This window comes from Ceratina calcarata, unplaced genomic scaffold (assembly GCF_001652005.2).
Source record: "Ceratina calcarata isolate Rehan_Ccalc_2016 unplaced genomic scaffold, ASM165200v1 scaffold291.2, whole genome shotgun sequence".
In the NCBI taxonomy this organism is placed as follows: Eukaryota; Metazoa; Arthropoda; class Insecta; order Hymenoptera; family Apidae; genus Ceratina; species Ceratina calcarata.
In genome coordinates this window covers 1,236,828-1,256,300 of record NW_017151492.1, presented here as the reverse complement: position 1 = coordinate 1,256,300, position 19,473 = coordinate 1,236,828, and the positions used below count along the sequence as shown (strand labels likewise).

The 19,473-nt window shown below is 41.3% G+C and overlaps 3 protein-coding genes across 7 annotated transcripts in view; 1 reads left to right on the top strand and 2 right to left on the bottom strand.

Moving 5' to 3' along the window:
- The window catches only part of LOC108623810 (glucose-6-phosphate isomerase-like), a 1,597-nt gene extending 1,551 nt beyond the window's left edge, over positions 1-46 (top strand). Inside the window, exon 5 of the mRNA XM_026812629.1 lies at positions 21-46. Coding sequence (XP_026668430.1) covers positions 21-46 — 26 coding nt within the window. The remainder of the gene's footprint in view (positions 1-20) is intronic.
- An 80-nt stretch (positions 47-126) lies between these two features.
- Positions 127-3,191, bottom strand: Sply (Sphingosine-1-phosphate lyase). Of its 3 annotated transcripts, none has more exons than XM_018022617.2 (9): positions 3,016-3,191; positions 2,324-2,465; positions 2,026-2,241; positions 1,741-1,949; positions 1,443-1,679; positions 1,161-1,370; positions 846-1,084; positions 508-775; positions 127-450 (listed from the first exon to the last, which is right to left on the bottom strand). In XM_018022617.2, exons 2-9 carry the CDS (start codon positions 2,457-2,459, stop codon positions 319-321), a joined length of 1,647 nt encoding a protein of 548 aa, XP_017878106.1. In that variant the 5' UTR covers positions 2,460-2,465; positions 3,016-3,191; the 3' UTR covers positions 127-318. The 3 variants fall into 3 exon arrangements, with proteins under 3 accessions (XP_017878106.1, XP_017878105.1, XP_026668435.1); XM_018022616.2 differs by lacking the exon at positions 3,016-3,191 and adding an exon at positions 2,852-3,009; XM_026812634.1 differs by lacking the exon at positions 3,016-3,191 and adding an exon at positions 2,649-2,828.
- Positions 3,192-3,859: 668 nt separating this feature from the next.
- Positions 3,860-19,473, bottom strand: part of Tusp (WD40 superfamily protein Tusp) — a 38,078-nt gene continuing 22,464 nt past the window's right edge. The window contains exons 3-16 of one of the 3 annotated variants that reach the window (XM_026812638.1): positions 14,972-15,154; positions 14,044-14,151; positions 13,300-13,465; positions 12,739-13,040; positions 12,575-12,663; positions 12,366-12,500; positions 11,805-12,207; positions 11,292-11,469; positions 8,444-10,067; positions 8,052-8,165; positions 7,755-7,977; positions 7,463-7,642; positions 7,254-7,395; positions 3,860-7,071 (exon numbers count right to left, since the gene is read on the bottom strand). In XM_026812638.1, coding sequence (XP_026668439.1) covers positions 7,279-7,395; positions 7,463-7,642; positions 7,755-7,977; positions 8,052-8,165; positions 8,444-10,067; positions 11,292-11,469; positions 11,805-12,207; positions 12,366-12,500; positions 12,575-12,663; positions 12,739-13,040; positions 13,300-13,465; positions 14,044-14,151; positions 14,972-15,154 — 3,822 coding nt within the window. In that variant the 3' untranslated portion in view covers positions 3,860-7,071; positions 7,254-7,278. Of the gene's footprint in view, positions 7,396-7,462; positions 7,643-7,754; positions 7,978-8,051; positions 8,166-8,443; positions 10,068-11,291; positions 11,470-11,804; positions 12,208-12,365; positions 12,501-12,574; positions 12,664-12,738; positions 13,041-13,299; positions 13,466-14,043; positions 14,152-14,971; positions 15,155-19,473 lie in introns of all 3 variants that reach the window. The other 2 variants (XM_026812637.1, XM_026812639.1) reach the window with 2 other exon arrangements.

The window sequence follows — 19,473 nt, the reverse complement described above, 5'->3', positions numbered from 1 at the left end:
CAACCTATTATGAAATACAGTTGTACATTATCAGTTACCTGGTTGAAATGTATGTAAAAATATTGTTAAGAAAAATATTACCTCGATTAGAATAAACTTTTGTACTGTAAAAACGGACTGTCTGAATAGTTCAATATGCCGTTAGAAAACATGTATTAAATATTTACATTTGGTAAATTTTTGTGGGGAGAACAACGCTATCTCTACCGTATTTGGCTGAACGAATATGGAGCGTTTTTGAGCAGTAAAGACGCGTTTCATTCATGTTTTACAATAAAAGTTATGATCCGAAAATTTACAATAATTAGTGCATGCAATTCAGTTGCTTGGCTCGTTACTGATTGCGGCCTGAGTGTTAGGTGTGAAGTACATAGAGTCCAAATAACATTTGGCAAAATCGCTGACGATGCTTCTATCCGGTATGCTTTGACTCATTCCATAAATTGCGAACTGAAAGAAGAGTAATTTAATATTGCATTGTATTACATTTATATTAATCATATTCACCCTTCCTTCGACGGGAATTTCTGGATTCTTTAGGATCGTGCTTAATTCAGTTTGAACGTCGCTTAAAAATTGGTCCGCGACACCATGCTGCGTATGAACATACGTAACGCAGAGATGTACACCGCAAGGGAATTGAAGTGGATTCAAATTCCATCCTTTTTCATTTAAAGCTTCCGATAATTTATAAATATCAAAATCGTTTGATCCCAGTGCAATAACTGAGGTGGCCGGAGTACCAAAAATAAAAATTCCATCCAATTTCCTCAACCTGCAATTAATTTTATATATTTAATTACGAGTAAAGAGACAGAACCGCTGATGAAGACAAAAATAAGAACCTTTGTTCAATATATTTAGTAGTTTCAATAATTTTCTTTGTCGATTCGAGATATTCATTGTAACCGAAGTACATTAACGTTGCCCAACACGAAGCTATAATACCACCAGCTCTCGAGCCACTGACAGTCGGCGAACCATAAATACCACCGGGCCAATCAGTTGTTATAGTATACTGATGGTGCCTCAGCTTTTTGTTTCTATAAAGAATGATCGATGAACCCTTCGGAGCATACCCGTACTAAAAAATAAACGAAACAAAGTTGGTAGAAGTGGAATTAATTTTATACGTGCATACAGAAAGTATTTATATGTACTTTATGTGTGTCCGCTGATATGCTAGTAACACCGGGAAGTCTAAAGTCAAAAGGTGGTACATCGAAACCAGCGTCGGGCATGAAACAAAGTAAGAATCCACCGAGACAAGCGTCAACGTGAACTGGGATATTGTACTTCACTCCCAGCTTAGATATTGCTTCAATATTATCCATTGTCCCATATGGGAAATTTGGCGTTGATCCTGCTAACTGTTATAAATATCACTTAAATTCAAACATGAGAGCTCGATTTAAATATCAACTGAAGGGACTCTTGCTCACCATTATTGTATTTCTCGTAATAGCTCTTTCCATAGACTTGATACAAACAGTATAGCTACTTTGGTTTACAGGTACGATACGCACTTTAATTTTTAAGTACTGGGCAGCTTTATCAAAAGCAGAGTGTACAGTCACAGGTACCACTATCTCTGGCTTCTTGATACCCTTCACTTGCCTTGCATAATCCCTATACGCTTTACATGCTAACAAAATTGACTCCGTACCACCACTGGTCATCTGTAATGAATTGCATTTTAAGTTATCAATCGCTTGACATTTATTTCTAAAAATAACTCACCGTTCCACAAGAATCTTCACCGCCGTGAAATAAATTACAAGCTATTTTAACTACTTCTGCTTCCATTTTGCATACACCTGGAAAAACGTCAGGGTGCAATGGATTTGTATAAGATGCAATGCTATAAATATCACCCATCAGTTGTAAGAGATCAGTATCAATTCTGTAGATGGCACCAGACACTCTGCCACTTTTCCAATCGTAACTACCTAATAATATTAGACGATCATTTATGTGTGTTGCATAACTCAACGCAATTTCTATTCTTTTTAATAATTGCATTACCTAACTGAATAGATTGCTTTACTTTTTCTATGATCTCCTTTGGTTTTATGCCCTCCTCTGGGAGTTTTACAATAAAAAGAACATCTTTCATCCTCTGCAACACTTCTTCTTTAAATGTCTCATTAATATTATCCAGTTCCTGATCGATCTTGTTCCTGATAGCAGGTATACAATTCATTAAACTAAACATCTGCTTCTTAGCCCTTTCAGCAAGACCTGAAAGAAGTATGAAAATTACAATGGGATGAAATTATTAGAAACGTTTGATACGAAAATTGAATATCAAAATTAATCGTACTTTCTTCTTGGAAGACAAAATTCCATAGCCATACTGAGCTAAGAATGGTTGTACTTGTTATGGTCACTATTTTCCATGGTTCGTCCCCTTGGAAATAATTGTTAACCAGCTCTTTTAACACATAAATAGGATACATGTTTATCTAAAACAGAAACTACATTATTAATATCATATCAATAGGTATTACTACCATGTAACGTATAAATTCTACTGATAACTATGCTTATGGAATGACAAGATTAGTGTTATCTCACAGGTGCTTAACTCGAGGATTCAAAACAAGTACGCCTTTTCTTTCTTTATGTATATACATTTTTTCTCATACCTGTCCTCAACGTACTTTATCTCACCGCTCTCTCTTTGTTCTCTTAATCTTAGTTAGCATTGTTCCTTATTCCCCTAACTAGTTATTAGTGATTCTATTTTTAATAATCTCGCTTTTTCGAATACGATCAATTTAAATATTAAATATTGACTCATATAGGCAAATCTATGTACATATCTCAAGCAAAGTTTTTGAATACATACCACAAATAATTAGCGTAGCACAGTGATATTAAAAACAGATACAATCACCAAGGAACATATTCACATCAGAGCTGAGTGGGAACGAGATTGCTCATTGTGCTCACGCGGCCTGGTCTGGTATAAGTCCAAAGAGGAAATCAGAGGAAATAAGGAGGAGTGCTCACGTGCTCACGGCCACCGGGTTTTGCGTGTTCTCCATACTAGTGCTGCCTCCAGCTATTTCTTGCAGGGATCTGACATGTTCAGTTCCACGTTTAGCGTTTACAAGAACCAGTTGACCCGAGATCTGGCCTGTCCAGTTCAACGTTTAGCATGTATTTACATGAGAACGAAAGAACCATTTCAACGCTAGCAAATACGTAATGAAGACTAGCCAATATTACGAGATATTTACACACGTATTGTTAATAATTCTGAATATTTGTTAAGAGAATGCCTCGAATGTGAGAAGGAACGGGATTACGGAAGTAAAGACTGGGTTTAATTCCTTTCAAATTGAAGCAACAAATATATTACCATCTAAAACGTCGTCCCATTTCCTTATATTTAGAAATTTGCATTTACTTCATATTCTATTTTCATCGGATCGCCCCTTCGTCCATGCGCGCGATTCATTTAATTTGAACTCGAGTTCGCGGTATGCGCGTCCCGGTGTCTTTTTAATTATCGGAATTTAGTAAAAAGTATTTATTTTAATTTCATGTGTATTCAAATACAGTTAATAATAATTGTGATATACGTTTATATTTTTATTTCGGCTCGAAGGGTTTCAGTGATATTTTGTCGAGAGTCGGCAAATCGAAGAACAAAAATACGCGTCAGACCCCCGCTATACACTTTCAGGTAGTTTTTTGACTCTAGAATCTAAACTGATTTCAAATATATGTCCCTTCCAAGATTTATTGAGGATATGATCCCCTTTTTAACTTGTTCGATAAATGTTTTATTTTGCGTAAAAATTCGCATGTTAATTAGACGTGGGTCCAAGGTAAAGAACATTACTGCGCGTAGAGTTTCATTCTTTATTTACAAATATCTGGTAATCGTCAATGTACTCGGTAACAAAATGGCATTGCACATATACCGAATGATCGTTCAGCGCTAAGACGACAAATCAACAATCTCATCGTAGAGGAGACAAAACAATACTGATAACGAATTTGCACTATGACCTGAACCGTGTCGCTTTAATCAATACAACTTATTAAATACTAAGTACATTACGTTCAGTCGCAAAGGTTTTCACACGTTACAGCGTTTTTATATACAAGCATAACTTCGTCGATTCTTTATGCTTATGTAAAAAAAAGAGTGTGAACGTGTCGACGAAACAGAAGTCTGTGGGTGGGTATGTATTATCATCTAGGATGGTTCAGCGAACATATACGTAGCACATGTATACCTGACGTTTTTTGAGCTAGGCCGAACATTTTCGAACTCACGATCACGGTTGTGGCGCGTTTATTCAGCTACGAACACTTCGGGCAGTTTAATTTCCTAAGTACGTTGAGATAACAATTGCTTTCACGACAGTTAATCAGCAATATTACGACGAGTAATGCTTCTGTTCAAGCTACTTCACCGTTTCGCTCCGGTCGATTTATATTATGTACGTATAGGCACTCTATCCATCGTAAAACAAAGCATCCCGTTGATGATCTTCGTTTACGGTCGAAGGAAACCACCGTATGGACAGTTCGTTCTCACTCTCGCCCTGACCCGAATAAATTATTGTTGCTGTCGATGATCGATCGGCTTAAGTCTGTTTCAACGGTACGGTGCCCGAAAGGATAAAACGGCTGCGCAACGAACTGAGACTTAGCTCGTAATTGCGTGACTCAAGTTCGTCTTGTTCGACAAGGTACAATAAGAACGTCTTCCTTCGATATCGAAAAGTTCGTGCAAGTATGAAAAGTCAACCATCGTGGAACTTTCATTAAAATTCCTTCGTTTTTTAACATTTTCTTCATTTTTAATCATACGTAGAATGGCTCCTTTATGTAAAACTCGTTATTTTTAATAAAGGAAACATTCGCAACGATCCATTGTACAAAATGCTCTTCGATCGGCGCACGAACTCATGACGAGTTTCGAAGAGATGCTAGAAAGACACGATTAAGTACATGACTCGATCAACCGACAACGTTATCCCAATGATGTGCGTCATTTTTTCCCTGCTCAATGTGTTCGTCGCTGTCTCATAAACTCCAGATATGCAGAGGCTTTTTTAAGTCTTTGTACAGGCTAACGTTTGCATCGTTATTCTAATTCCATGAGTTTGCGTCGCGAGTAACCGCAGTGCAAATGCAACGGTGTGCATTTAAATAGTTTCAACCGAAAATCGACTGGTCGCTGATGATGATGATGATGATGATGATGATGATGCAGATCTTATGGGATGCGTGCTATCGACTACTGGTGACGATAAATAATTAATCGAACGTACAACGTTATCTAGAAACGAAATCAACCGTACGATCTCTAGCAGCGTTATTTTTACATGTACCGACGATTATTCTTGACGCGTCGCATAAATATTCTGTATAATTTACCGCTAAATCGTGAGCACGGGGCGACCTGATTCAATTAACTGTAAACATTGTCGAAAAGAAGGATCGATGCTTGAGAATCGGGACGAACGATGTAAATTTCATTCGCAGAGAATCGCATCGTATTACCTACCGCGGTTTATTAAAATATGTAACTCGCATGTGTGTATATGTCAGCAAAAAATACGATTACATTTAGTAGTCGTTCTCGTGAGAAGCCGAGTGTTCCTAGAGCCATCATCCTTCCCGTGCCGAATCAGCGCGACTCGGAGGTTCGTGTCACGTTAATAAACGCCCTTTAACACCTCACGTTTCTCGTTACGCTCACTAATGATAATGATCAATCGCGTCCTTATACGACTCGCTCCTAATCGTGGTCGTTTCAGGCGCCCCACTCTCGAAATCTGAAATTAACGAAAAAAAAAAAAACGACACTACCCCCCTTGAAGCGCGTCTCGCGTAGGCCTGAAACTGATTCTTCTCTCGATTCATGTTTTACCTTTTTCTTGTTCACGTCACTTACAATTAGGCGAATGAAATACAACGATCATGGATTAAGCATAGACGACAGTTAGTTTCATACGTGCACAGTTGCACACATCTGCATACACAGGCGGAATAATCTTTTTTTCCCCCCTCGCACTCACTTCTGATTACATATTTCCCTTACTCGTTACTTTTTCACGATCATTCGTCTGTCCTGCTTCGACGTGGACGAACACAGGCCGGACGTTTTAAACGTTGTATCATTTTAGCGTTGATCTCGCTTTAAAAAAATTCATTTTTCTCCTCGTTTTATAATAACCCGGCACGCCTTAAGAAACATTTAAATCGAACAACATGAAACGTTCGCGGTGGTTACTGTGAATCCGTCAATATATATGTATATAAAATTCGAATACACTCGGCAGACCGCAAAAATGAACGAGGTGAGAACTTTCAACAGCATTACTAGACTCCAACGTGTCGCATAAACTATACAAAAATGAGCGCTCGAAGTTGGGAGAAACGAAATATTTTGGACGGTACGACGAAGAAGCATTTCAACAAAATTTATCTTTACCTTTCTCATTATTTTCTGTCATCTTTCCCGTTTACCACGGTCCCTTGCCACAAAATCTTTGTGTTCCGCTCAAATTCAAACCGCTCTTAACTGTTCACTCGTCAAAAATTGATTACGCGAACTGACTTTTAAAGCGTCACGCTTTCATAGTTCGAAGGCGTTGATCGACGACAGGCTCTCGCGTAAGGCCTCCAGACTATTTCCACATTTTGCTTTGGTTTCCGTTCGCGATTTTGAAAATCACGCTACACACAAGGCCATGAGCTTTCCTCGAGTGGACGATGCCGAAGCGCGCCCAGAATCTCTACGTTATGTCGTTGCGACGGCTGGAACATAGAACGCTCGTTCTTTCGTTTAACGATTTATCCTAGCCCGTCACTAATTTTATTAATCGAAAGACATGTGGCACTATTACGTGTTCGAAAGCTGTATTTAAAAGTGTTTCTCATCGTTTTCTTGTTACTCTATGTGTAGCGTATTGTTACAGCAATTTTTCTAGCCATCGTTTACATCATCTTCTCTTCCTCTTCCTCTAGTTTAATTTGGACGAATAATTTATATAATTACAGCATTCCAAGTAGCACTCGTCATTCCAATTTCACACAAATCTAAAAAAAACAACAAATACTCCTTTACCACCCCAGTTTTAAATATAACTTAATCTCGTTAACAATTATTATTAAACAAAGCTTCCGCTCGCGAGGTCGACGGGGGTAAATATCAGGTTGAATCTTTCACAATAGAAGAGGTATCGGTAATTAAATGTCAAATGTCATTATTATACTCGTACCGAATGAAGTACCATCGCCTAATAATTACTTGAAACGTTGCGTAACGCTGGCCAAGGCGACGGCGAACGCTTGCAAAGCGCTGAAAGGGTATTGGAAATCCAACGTGAAGGCGTTCCCATCTATTCTTCCAAATTGCATGACCTGCGCCGAAACAACCGTGTCGTTTAATTAAACGGTGCTGGGCTGGACGTGGAATTATTTTTAGTACCTGTCGGCCTTTGAATTCGATCTGAAAGTTCTTAGCGCTTTCCTGGGTGACCCTGCCACCGAAGTCAAGCTGGAACACTTGGCTGGATTCGTTCCACATCGGCGCTTTATTGTGCATAACAAGTTCTCGTCTTACTGCTTCCGATTTGTGACTGGATACTCCTCTACCCTTGTGCTTCAACTAACGAGTAAAACCAGAGTATTATTTATTTCGATCGACGAGATACTAAATATATAAAAATTTCTTGAAGATTCATTAACAAATTTATTGATTCAATGATTTATTTATTAACCTTTTGCCGCAATTGCGCCTTTTGGAACGTCTCCAGATCTCGATAGTTCGTCGACGACTCGTCTTGCAATAGCCCCTCCTCGTCTGAACTTTCGCCGCGACTTTTACGCGTTTTTCTACTTAATAATGGACTCGACAAAAGTCTTCTTCTAATTGGCGAGGCGGAGGCCGGCCTTTTACCTTTCTTCGAAGGCGCCGGACTGCTGGGAGAACTTCTCGGTAGTCTACATAGAGAAATGTCAATTACCGATGAAAGGTCGACCGATCGAATTTATACGAATTGATTAATGCACTTTACCTGGCGGATGGACGAGGCGACGGCGGTGGCAGGGAGTGACTTTCGTCGAAGTCTCGAAGTCTAGCCGCGAGTCCGTCTAACGATGATGCTAACGAACCGCTTGGACTAGATCCTCTGTAAACAATTTTCATTTCAAAAGAACGTGGTACCGAAGGCCTACATAGAAATCGTTCAGAATATCAGATAAAGAATTCAATATGGAAACCTCGAAGTTGCATTTCTAAAGAAATTGAATATACAAGAAAATGCTGTATGATTCTTCAAGATATACAGAAAATGTTAGAAGTGGATGTATTATAGTAGAATGGATATTACATTGCTTAAACAATAAGTGAACTAAATTTTATATTTCGCATAAAAATTCGCAGTTTATTTATAAATCATTTACTTACCTAGCAGAGGAATTGCAACTTTTTAATCGGCTTGGCTTAACTTCGCTAGAATTAACCGCATATACGTGTTCTACGATATGCGCGCATTCACTCAGCGCCTCAATTACTTCCGCCGATTTTTCCAAAGACTCGTTACTCTTGTCCTCGACGGCTTCGAGATTCGTGGCTCCCGTCGCTTCTTCAACATGCTCGGGCAACTTAGGCGGCAGAGCTATTTGCTCGTTAGTGGGGAATATGTCGCTAGAGTCCAGACTCTTCGATTTACCGCAGTTCCGGAGCCTCGGCGACTTGGAGGTCTGCTGCCCTATCTCCTGTTGCGCTTTATTCTTTTTTCTCCTCTTCGTCTTTCTCGACACCAGTACCAGTCTTTTGTTAGGTGCCTCCTTCCTCAGCATGTTCAAAGCGACGTCGCAAGGGACCAGCTGAGCGTCGACCATGTCCAAATAACCGACGCTGCAGCTTCGAACTATAGGATCGTTTATGCATAAAGGACCTATGCTGACCACCGTCGGCGTTCTGTGAACGACTCGCGATTGATCGAACGCTTCCGCTTCCGCGCGAGCTTCCTCATCGATGAAACGCATCTCGTCCGCGCGGCTGGTAGCGTTCGCAGTGCTGCAAGCACTCGATTGACCGCCGTTCGTCTTCCCGTACAACTCGTGACACTTGGGATCTTTCACTTTCGACGTGCAATACAAACAAGTTTGTCCAATGCATTGATCGATGTTCTCCGGGAATTGATAAGAACAGGCCGGCGAATGATTGTTGGACAAGTGAATGCCGTTCTTGCTAAAGGGACCGTTACTCGATCCGTGTTGGGCGTTTGCTGAAGACGTTTGGTTAACGCTCGCCGTACTGCTGGCGTTGTGATTATTTTTACCCTGGATACCGTTCATGTTGCTCGAACACGCTACGCCGTGCAGGCTATTAAGAAATATCGGTTGGGAACAGCCGTTGTTCGTGTCTAAACCGTTTACGATGTAACCCTGGGAGCAAACGTGACTGCTCGAGGCTTCCGTACTCGGGGTCTGCCCGTTGTGCATCGACATGGGAATGATAGTCGACGGGCAGGACGTCAGTACGTTCTTATCGTCCTGAGAGATCTGATTGAACTTGTTATTCTCGAGCTCCTTCTTAGAGATCAACCCCGGCTGTTGGTCGGCGAGGGCGGTTTTCATTCTTTGAATATTGTTCGTATAATCCGTTTCCGTGTTCGACGTCGCAATTATAGTCTGCGTGGGCGCGACTGCGTTCTTCGGTGACTGCAACGCCGGCACGTCGCAGCATCGAGGCGGGTTGTGCCTCGGCGGTGTCCGATAAGTGTTCGTCGTGCCGCTCCTCAAATTTTCGTACAGATTCCCGATTTCCTGGAGGTCCACGTACGGTAGCTCGTTCTCGAAATTGTCGACCCTGGACAGAGTCGAGGGCAGGGCTTCGCTGGCCATGAATTGATTGGAAACCTGAGACTTCGGACGATTTGAATTGAGCCGCGCGTTTCGCGGTGTCATTGGCGCAATCGGTGGCGGTTGCCTCTCGGACGTGCTCCTCGTGGCAGCCTGGAACTCCTGGGACGATTCCTCCTCGTCCTCGGAAAATAGATTCGGGTTGAACGACGGGTCCGGACCTACGAAAATCGATCCAACTGATGGACTTCGTCACGATGACGATTTTTAGAGGATAATGATAATAAAATTGCTAAGAATCTGAAACTGTCGTTCTCCTTACTATATTTTATAGTAAATGCTTTTTAATTCTACTGAATCAAATTTGGTTCCTTTGTTAGATGGAATCACTTTAAAATGAATTAAGACAACCAAACGTAAACTGCAGTTTTTTATTAAGAAACAATTTTTTATTTAATTCTTTATTTTCTGAAAGAAAAATTGGTCGACGTAGTTTTATCGTGATTCCGAATACGTACCTGCAGGCACGTCGTCGCGCAGCTCCGTTATCACCAGAGTCATACGTCGCGGTTGTAAATGCAGCAGCGACGTTCGATAAGTGACCTGACCGAGGTTCGCGGGTACCGAATCCGCCAATCCGTGAAACTTGAATTTGGTGCCCCAGATATTGGACGTTACCTCGACCAGCCTCGCGTGCTGCAAACAGATACGTCTTGCGACACTGCCGGTCACGCGACTGCCTTTGCAATACTCTCGTAAGACTCGAAGGGCTCGTTAAACTTTGCTACATCACGCTATTTATTATTCGCCGATCCTAGTGCAACGCGCCCGGTCTTAAATCGCCCGCCTACGTCTCGGGACGGACACGATTTAGTGGAAATAAAACTGTTTTTACGAGAGTTACAAGTGCGGTAGGGAAATGTATACTTTGCTTGAAATTAGAATGCCATTAGAATATATTTTATGACGTGCGTGTATGCATAAGTGTTCGAAACGTTTGACAAATCCTAATCTTTAAATCGTTGACTTACCTCGGGTAGGGTGTCCACGTATGTAAGATCGTCGGTTTCCTCGTTTGATTTCTCTTCCCTTTTCCTCCGATTTTTCCTCTTGTTCCTCGGCGAACCGCACAGGTCGGCCGTGTCCTTCTCCGTGTCGGATCCATCGCTGAACGATGGACACTGTTGCGACGTATCCTCCACGACTTGGAGAGTATCTTGACATTGCGGATCGAATATGACGAACTCTGGTTTAATTTTACTCTTTCTTCTCCCCTTCAACAGAGGCACTAGGCCACCCAAATATTCTAGATACAACGTATAACATTGTACTGGTTCCACGGCATGTCTGAGCATGGTGCAATTTAACTTGACGCCTCCTGGAGGTGGTCGCGACACAAAAGAAAAATTGGTCGACGTAGTTTTATCGTGATTCCGAATACGTACCTGCAGGCACGTCGTCGCGCAGCTCCGTTATCACCAGAGTCATACGTCGCGGTTGTAAATGCAGCAGCGACGTTCGATAAGTGACCTGACCGAGGTTCGCGGGTACCGAATCCGCCAATCCGTGAAACTTGAATTTGGTGCCCCAGATATTGGACGTTACCTCGACCAGCCTCGCGTGCTGCAAACAGATACGTCTTGCGACACTGCCGGTCACGCGACTGCCTTTGCAATACTCTCGTAAGACTCGAAGGGCTCGTTAAACTTTGCTACATCACGCTATTTATTATTCGCCGATCCTAGTGCAACGCGCCCGGTCTTAAATCGCCCGCCTACGTCTCGGGACGGACACGATTTAGTGGAAATAAAACTGTTTTTACGAGAGTTACAAGTGCGGTAGGGAAATGTATACTTTGCTTGAAATTAGAATGCCATTAGAATATATTTTATGACGTGCGTGTATGCATAAGTGTTCGAAACGTTTGACAAATCCTAATCTTTAAATCGTTGACTTACCTCGGGTAGGGTGTCCACGTATGTAAGATCGTCGGTTTCCTCGTTTGATTTCTCTTCCCTTTTCCTCCGATTTTTCCTCTTGTTCCTCGGCGAACCGCACAGGTCGGCCGTGTCCTTCTCCGTGTCGGATCCATCGCTGAACGATGGACACTGTTGCGACGTATCCTCCACGACTTGGAGAGTATCTTGACATTGCGGATCGAATATGACGAACTCTGGTTTAATTTTACTCTTTCTTCTCCCCTTCAACAGAGGCACTAGGCCACCCAAATATTCTAGATACAACGTATAACATTGTACTGGTTCCACGGCATGTCTGAGCATGGTGCAATTTAACTTGACGCCTCCTGGAGGTGGTCGCGACACAAAACGCCTAAGCTCTTTCGGTTCTGGTACTGGACATCTATAAACACGATAGCATCGTCTATTGTATTTAATTATATTAATAAAAAAAGTAATCCGGTTTTTGTTCATTCGATTTAATGAAATAAGAAATAAATTGTAATCTGCTCGTATATTTCTAAATTCTATTCGTACATTTTGAGAACGAGAAATATGTACCTGATAGTACTAGCGAAAAGTGCGGCCACCGATGCCCTCAACCTCGGTGGCAGTGGAAGCTGCTGAATACTGGACTCCTTAGTTAGGGCTGCCCTCACGGCTAAACGAGACAACAACTGCAGCGATCCTACTCGTCTGTAGAACGCGTGCATCAAATACTTAGCTGATCGAAAAAATTGCTCGGTTCAAATAGGAATTTGGGTAATTACCTCGACACCCATGCCGCGTGGACGCGCGCCCCCGTCGCTACGAAGAGTCGCCTGTCGTTGTGACCCCAAGTGAACGCCGATACTGGACACTGATGTCCATAACACAACATAGATAGAAATAATGTCTTGATAACTGGTATTTAGGGAAAGAAACTGTTACGTACTTGCGTGTATGGAATGGCTGCGGTGTACACGAGGCTTCCGGTGACCGAGTAAAATTTCAAGAGGTTTGTGTACTCGTGTGGGCTACCCTGCGGGCTGTCAGACTCCTTCGTCCCGGCTATGGCTAAAAGCTTCCTGGAATTACTCCATTCCGCGTGCAGCGGCGCCTTCAGGTTCGTACGGATCGTGATTGGCGAGACGTCGTCGAACGAACGCAGCATCACGATGTTTCCGTCGGCCAGACATACCGCTAGCACATAATTCCGATCGTCTGCGAATCCGTTACGAAATTCTGTTATGCAATCTTCAAACAATGAGATTTAATTGTTGTTATTTCTAAAAAGACATTGAGTTCCATTTTTAACAATGAAGTGTAAAATCAGTTCGATATAAAATAATTTTTCCCAATTGATACTAAAAGTTCTCTTGAAGGAGATACTTCGTTGAATATAAAGTGCATCTGGAAATCGTTCGAATGCAGGAATTCGCGCGTGTCGAACTCGGCAAGAACGATTGGAACGCAGCGTTTTATAGAGAGCTATGAAATATTTCATCGTGTGTACCTCTGTGAGCTTTATCATTCGTTAAATCGTCGTCGCCTTCTTCCATGGTGAATTTTTCAGCGCTCCAAGCCATGGAGGTGACGCCGGCTGCCAATTGCACCTCGGACACCATCGCCCCGTGCACGTCCATTACTATTAATTGCCCTGCCGTTGTCCCAAAATACACCTGTTCGGTTTCATAATCAATAAATCATGTATCGAGCCAATCAAAGTTATCGTACAATAATGATAAACGATTTCAATTTTTGTAAGCTTGTACATTTTTAAATGATTTTTATTATCTGTTTCCCGGCTTAATTGTTGGCGATGAGAAACTTTTGTTGACGTTAAGGGAGACTTCACTCGGTAATGGAACTCTGACAAGTATGATGGAGTGTAACAGTACTCCGTAATAACGCGAGTGGTTCAAGATTCCAGACAGGTCGCCCGGATCGGTCTATCATGTTTCACGTACGACGCGCGATGTATTTAAAGGTATTAACCGAGGGCTACGTGGGATGATGTACGTGCTCCATAATGAGGGTGTATTTTGTTGTTCATTGGATTAATTAGTGGGCATTAACTGGAGCACTGGAGCTACGCGCGTAGTTTACATGCGGGAATTGAGCCGCGTAAATGATGATCGCACAAATCAAGCGCGTCAACTTTTTTTTCGGTACGATAATTAGCTTATAATGTACGACATCGTGTTTTCTCTTAATATACAGTAATTAAATACAGTTCCGAAATCGAGTGATTACTTGCCTGCTGATCGTCTGGCGTCCAAATACCACAGGTAATTCTAGCTTTGTTGTTCAACATCGACGACCAATACCTTTGGCCACCAACGCTGCCAACTAGCACGAAACCATCCTACGGAAACGAAATCTTTATCCATTTCTTTCTTTTAAGCTATACAAATTTTTATCTCTTCCGTTTGCCAATTTCATGTTTCAACATTTTATAACTGCAGTCTAATATATCATGAATTAGTTTATTCACCGTACGAATGACTAAACCTCTTGTTCTATATGTTAGCTTGATTTACTTCAGCTTTCATATTGAAATTTACAAAACATTTGATATTTATTGGGAGAGCTTAACAATAATATTACAAGGGACACCTGGCTTTTAATCCAAACAGGACGCGTACAATATGCATAGAGCGGGCCGTTTATTCAAGTTTCACGTTGTATCTCATCCACGTGGACCAGCTTTCCGCAACATGAATAATCATTTCAGTCGGCGTACAATCGGCGTAACAATATATTTTCATCTCGCTTTGAAATTCAATAACTCCTACTATCCAGAGCCATTTCGTCAATTCAATTTCACGACCGCATAACTCCTTGTTCTCAGATTTCCTCCCACCGTGATCTTTTTTAATAAAACCCTATCGATCCCCATTCTGTCTAGTGTCAATTATCGCTGGAACGCTCGGACGGAATCGTAAAGTCGCAGTGACATTAAAACTTTAATCGTGGATTTCAAAGTACCGGGAAACAATATTTGAGAGCCACTGGAATTGGACTCGATTCAATTGTCGCGCGAATGCAGGTTCGCTTGTTTCATTTTTAGGAATAAAAGTTGGAAATACCGCGCGTCCTTGCGCGATCCCTTTGTCGCCTGTCCGCGTCAACACGTGCGTTTATAGATACGATGTGGATAATCAAGTCTCGATAAATCGAATTACCCTGTAGCAGATGAGGGCCATGCGACCGTCGTGGGACCAGGAGAATTGCGTGACCGGCGTACTCCTGTCGTTGATCAGTTCTATACTCCATCTCCCTTCGTACTTGATCCAAACGAAAATCACACCCGAGCTGTCGCAAGAGGCTAGCTTCTGATACGGCTCGTTCCATTTCACTAGAGTCACCTGTAACGAAACGATTATTCGATGTAACAATCGTCGATTTGGTTAATAATTTAACATAGACGTTTTCTATCTATCGTCTGTTTGTTCCATTTCGCTCGATGGTCCAAAAACCCTTGATCCGACCGAAGATCTGGGTCAGTTCATTAAACGCAGCCTGAAAGCATCAAGGTCTTGGCTAATGTGGTACGTTATTCATGGTGTAATTTGCCCTAAGCGGTACGCCGGCCTCCAGACACACTGGCTTGGTATCTGTACCAAGTGCGAGACAGGATTAGCAGCCGGGTGAGACCTTTAACCTTCCACGCGTTAAATGTTAAGTATTTTAAAGAATTGAGTAACGGTTCCTGTTATATCCTCTAAGCGTTTTAAAAAGAATCCTTAAAGCTTGTTATTCCAGTATGCAAGCACGATAAACGAAAGTTCGTTTCTCATTGAGCTTTCAAATGTGACTTTAGTTATACCCGTTTTATGGTAACAAGTTGTAACCAGTGAAAATATAAAGAGAATTCTTCTGTTAAAATCGTAATGAGATAATTTTTTAATAGTGATGAGCCGCGCGCTGAGTACCTTTAATTCTCCGCAGTGAATCTCCGCTATTCGTGAGATATTTCCGATCAGTCGGACAGTTAATAACATAAAACGTTTCCGCATAAATTCAAGCATATTTGCATGATTATCGACGAAGATTAATTTTATTTTACATTTCAATTATTTTAATAATGCAGAGGATGAAATACTGCAAAAGCTATCGTTGATGCTTCTCCAGCTTTTCACTGTATTATTAATGTAATTGGCAATCGTAAGAAGTAAACGGAAGGACTTCCTTTTTGATCTTAAAGGATTCCTACGGACAGACGTCCTTTGTCACTTTTATTCGTCCGCTCATTTTTTTCTATTCTGGAAGTATATTACACACGTAAGATCAAAGACCACCCGAGTCTCTTAGTGTCTGGCTAAAAGATTTGAACCCGTGTCCCCGGTTCACAGGCCACTTCAAAGAGGCAAACTGAAATCCACTCTTTTCTACTCCTTACAGTTTTTCTCGCAAATATGAGATTGAATATTAACGGCGAACGTTCCATTTTTATTTATTTAAGGACGATAAAAAGGTTTACTGTGCTTCTTGCGATGTTTTCATTTAAGCTCGATCCGACGCGTAATTAATCTTATTTTTTTCTTCCGCACCCGCGACTCCATCCTTTCATCTTGGCTACTCTCTTCTATCTTCCTTCCTACTACCGTCCTACCCTTTGTTCGCGCACCTTAATCAACTCTTTGTCCCTTCATCCATTTTATTTATCTCGCATACGTCGCCTCCTCAGCATATTTTGCTCCCTTTGAGAAAACACTTTTTATTCCCCCTTTCGCCGTATGGAAAACCGCGGGGTTAAAAACGCGCGTATTTAATCATAAAGTAGCAAAACATGTTAGGCCCGAAAACATCTGCTCGTTGATCTAACCGGTAAGAATTCGACTCGGCCCCACGTGGCTCTAATAAATATTTAAAAACGTCTAAAAGTCCGGGGCGTATAGCGGCGGCACAAAGCCGCGGCGCCGGCAAACACAGGTACTCGTGCGCGACGGACGTAAAAGGGTATCTAAAAGCGTACGCAAGTAAAAACGGGGACTAGCCAGCTTTTTAGATCTTCGATGGATTTTTAAAGAGAGATTACGTTGGAGTAGGCGACGCTATAATTAGCCCGGTGCAACGCCGGCGTTATCGGCTTATACTGTATTATAGCAGTCGTGAACGTCATACGGCAGAAGGCGTGGCGCAAATATTTTTCATAAACAATAAATCCATCCGTTCTATGGTATTAACTATATTTAGCGGCGTGTCATTGCTCCGGCGTCGTATCCGGTGCCGGTCGTGCCAAGTGTATCGTTTGCCGGTCGATCGATCGGCTACTGTCCTCCATCCGCCGAGCAGCTAGCATGATTATGTACAATTTTCTCCCGTATATCATCCTGGATTTAACGAATCAACGTTTATGACTCGTGCATCGTAATAGAAGGATCGGCTCGCTTTAGCCATGCGATTTAATGTATTATTTTGTCGAAAAATTGTTCCCCGTCACGCTACGTTACAGAGCCAATATTTGAAAGGAAACACAACAAATAAAAATGAACGTATACCGCGTATCGTCCCGTTTGAGGTATTTGACAATGTAATTATTATTATTTATTGATTTACATAAATGGACTTAATTATAGATTATTCGCTGTTGGCCACTATTTAATACCAAGGGTTATTAAGTTGTTGTTGCATGTTGCAACGTTATTATCGTGGTCGCGAAACAATATCCCTGTTATCGACAGCTGCATTATAATTGAATTTGCGATACAGAGTCGCTCGACACTTTTTCAATTAAGCTAAAAAATTTATACGTTGTTCGCTAAACGAGTATCAATCAAGTTTTAACCACCGAGCCTTTGGCAAACAGATAAAATACTTTTGTTGATCAATTTGTCTCTGGTTATGTACGTACATACGTACTGAAGATGGGGCATAAAATTTTAGTTGCCGCAAAGTAACGCGGAAGAGGTATCCCGTACGTGACACGTGTGCCGAGGCGATATTTCAAGTGCTCTTCGTACACCATGACAATCTTCGAGGAATATGGGGAACGCGTTAACGTGGACACGTAGAAACGTTCGGAGAGAAGTTATTGATGACTTCGTTGTACGCTTTCGCTGGACGGAAATTCCCCGTCGAACTAGGTTTTAGTACTTGCATACATACTTATTCCTATACTCAGCGAGCTTGGCTTCTCACTCAGATTGTGAGCGCATATTCGTAGCGACATTGATTGACGACGCTCAATTCAGACGGAATTTTCTCTTGTTTTTTTATTTCTGTGTGTAAGTATCGTTCGTGACGAGAATTTATCAGGACGTGATTTCCTATCAATTATGAATTCATTGGTGATAGGCAGCTACTCGAAGTAGGTCGTATTCATAATAAATCTATTAAGGAGTTTGAATATCACGTAAAATGTTAGTAATAAGGAAAAGGTATAATATTCGAGTTCACTTTGAAAGCAGCTCAGCTGGCAGCTATTACCTGAAATTACGATAATTTTAAACTACCGGCCATTATTTTGAAGTGTAATTTAGCTGAATGTATTATATAAACGGTTCGTTATGAAACAATATTGGATACAATGAGCATCGAATTTAATTTCTGTAGTACAACGAATATCATGAAATGAAAGTCACCTGCGCACAGCGTAGACCGCTGTGGTTATATTCGAGACGCAATTTCACAAGTTATTATAATTAATCATGTAATTAATGACTTGTTATGTCACATGTTCGTTATACGATCGCGAGGATTATCGATTTTTTGCCTGTTTGTTTTTATTTGTCATTACTCGTTGCGTTTCACGTTTATTATTAAAATCCTTATTACGCGTTTCGTTCGTTTCATCAAATATAAATTGTACACTAACGTCACCGAGAAGTGTCTATCAGATAAAAGTCGTTTTCTCCAATACGACCACGAAATTGTCCTTGACTTACTTTGCAAATAATGATTTGTGTCACGTGTCACGTAACGCATGCCATTGTAAACCAACCCACAATCGTTACTAATTTCATTCTTTTTAAAAAAAATTATTTCAAGAATTCAAATTGAATTCTCTCGTGGTCTTATTTATTAACTCCTGTCATATAATTAGGAACCTACCATCGGTGTGTCCTATAAAGACATTTTACTCTTCGTTAAACAACGATTAAAAATAATGACGAGCAAAAAGTCTGACAAGCGACGTGGGATATATTATAAATTGTCAGAGCATAAGTAGCCGGAGAAGACGCGGTAGCGGAGACAGCATAAAAGGTTGGTGATCGATAAGAAGCTATGCCTCGAATTCTCTCGTGGCATCGGAACCGTGCAGAATGCGAGATTGTGGGAAACGCGTCTGGGAGCAACCGATATATTCGAAGACATCGTGAATTCCTTCTTTGAGGAAACATCGGTCCACCCTCCGAGCGAGATTTATACGAATATCTCCCCGGTGCACGCTATTATAATATTATCCGGAACTCCGTGCAGCCGGACTGGAAAATTAAATAACTCGCCCTCGATATTGAGTACCCTTTATGTTTATTCGCCGGATTATCGAATCGCGACTTCGCCAGCCGAGTAAACGAGTGTCGTGCACTTTCATCAACTTCGTTCAAAAGCCCCTTGTCAAATTAAGGATGTATTGGCTATACAATCAATCCCAAAAGTTTATGTACCTTAGAAAAACGCATTTTCTATAATTAAAAAGAAATCAGACATCGGAAAAATAATGCTAATAATAAATAGCTAC

Excerpts from the sequence above, each read along its gene's own strand:
- Sply (XM_018022617.2), bottom strand. The coding sequence starts at position 2,459 with ATGTATCCTATTTATGTGTTAAAAGAGCTGGTTAACAATTATTTCCAA. Across the intron at positions 2,242-2,323 it reads TTTTGTCTTCCAAGAAGAAA|GTCTTGCTGAAAGGGCTAAG; the intron begins GTACGATTAATT and ends TACTTCTTTCAG. Across the intron at positions 1,371-1,442 it reads TTACGAGAAATACAATAATG|TTAGCAGGATCAACGCCAAA; the intron begins GTGAGCAAGAGT and ends TATTTATAACAG.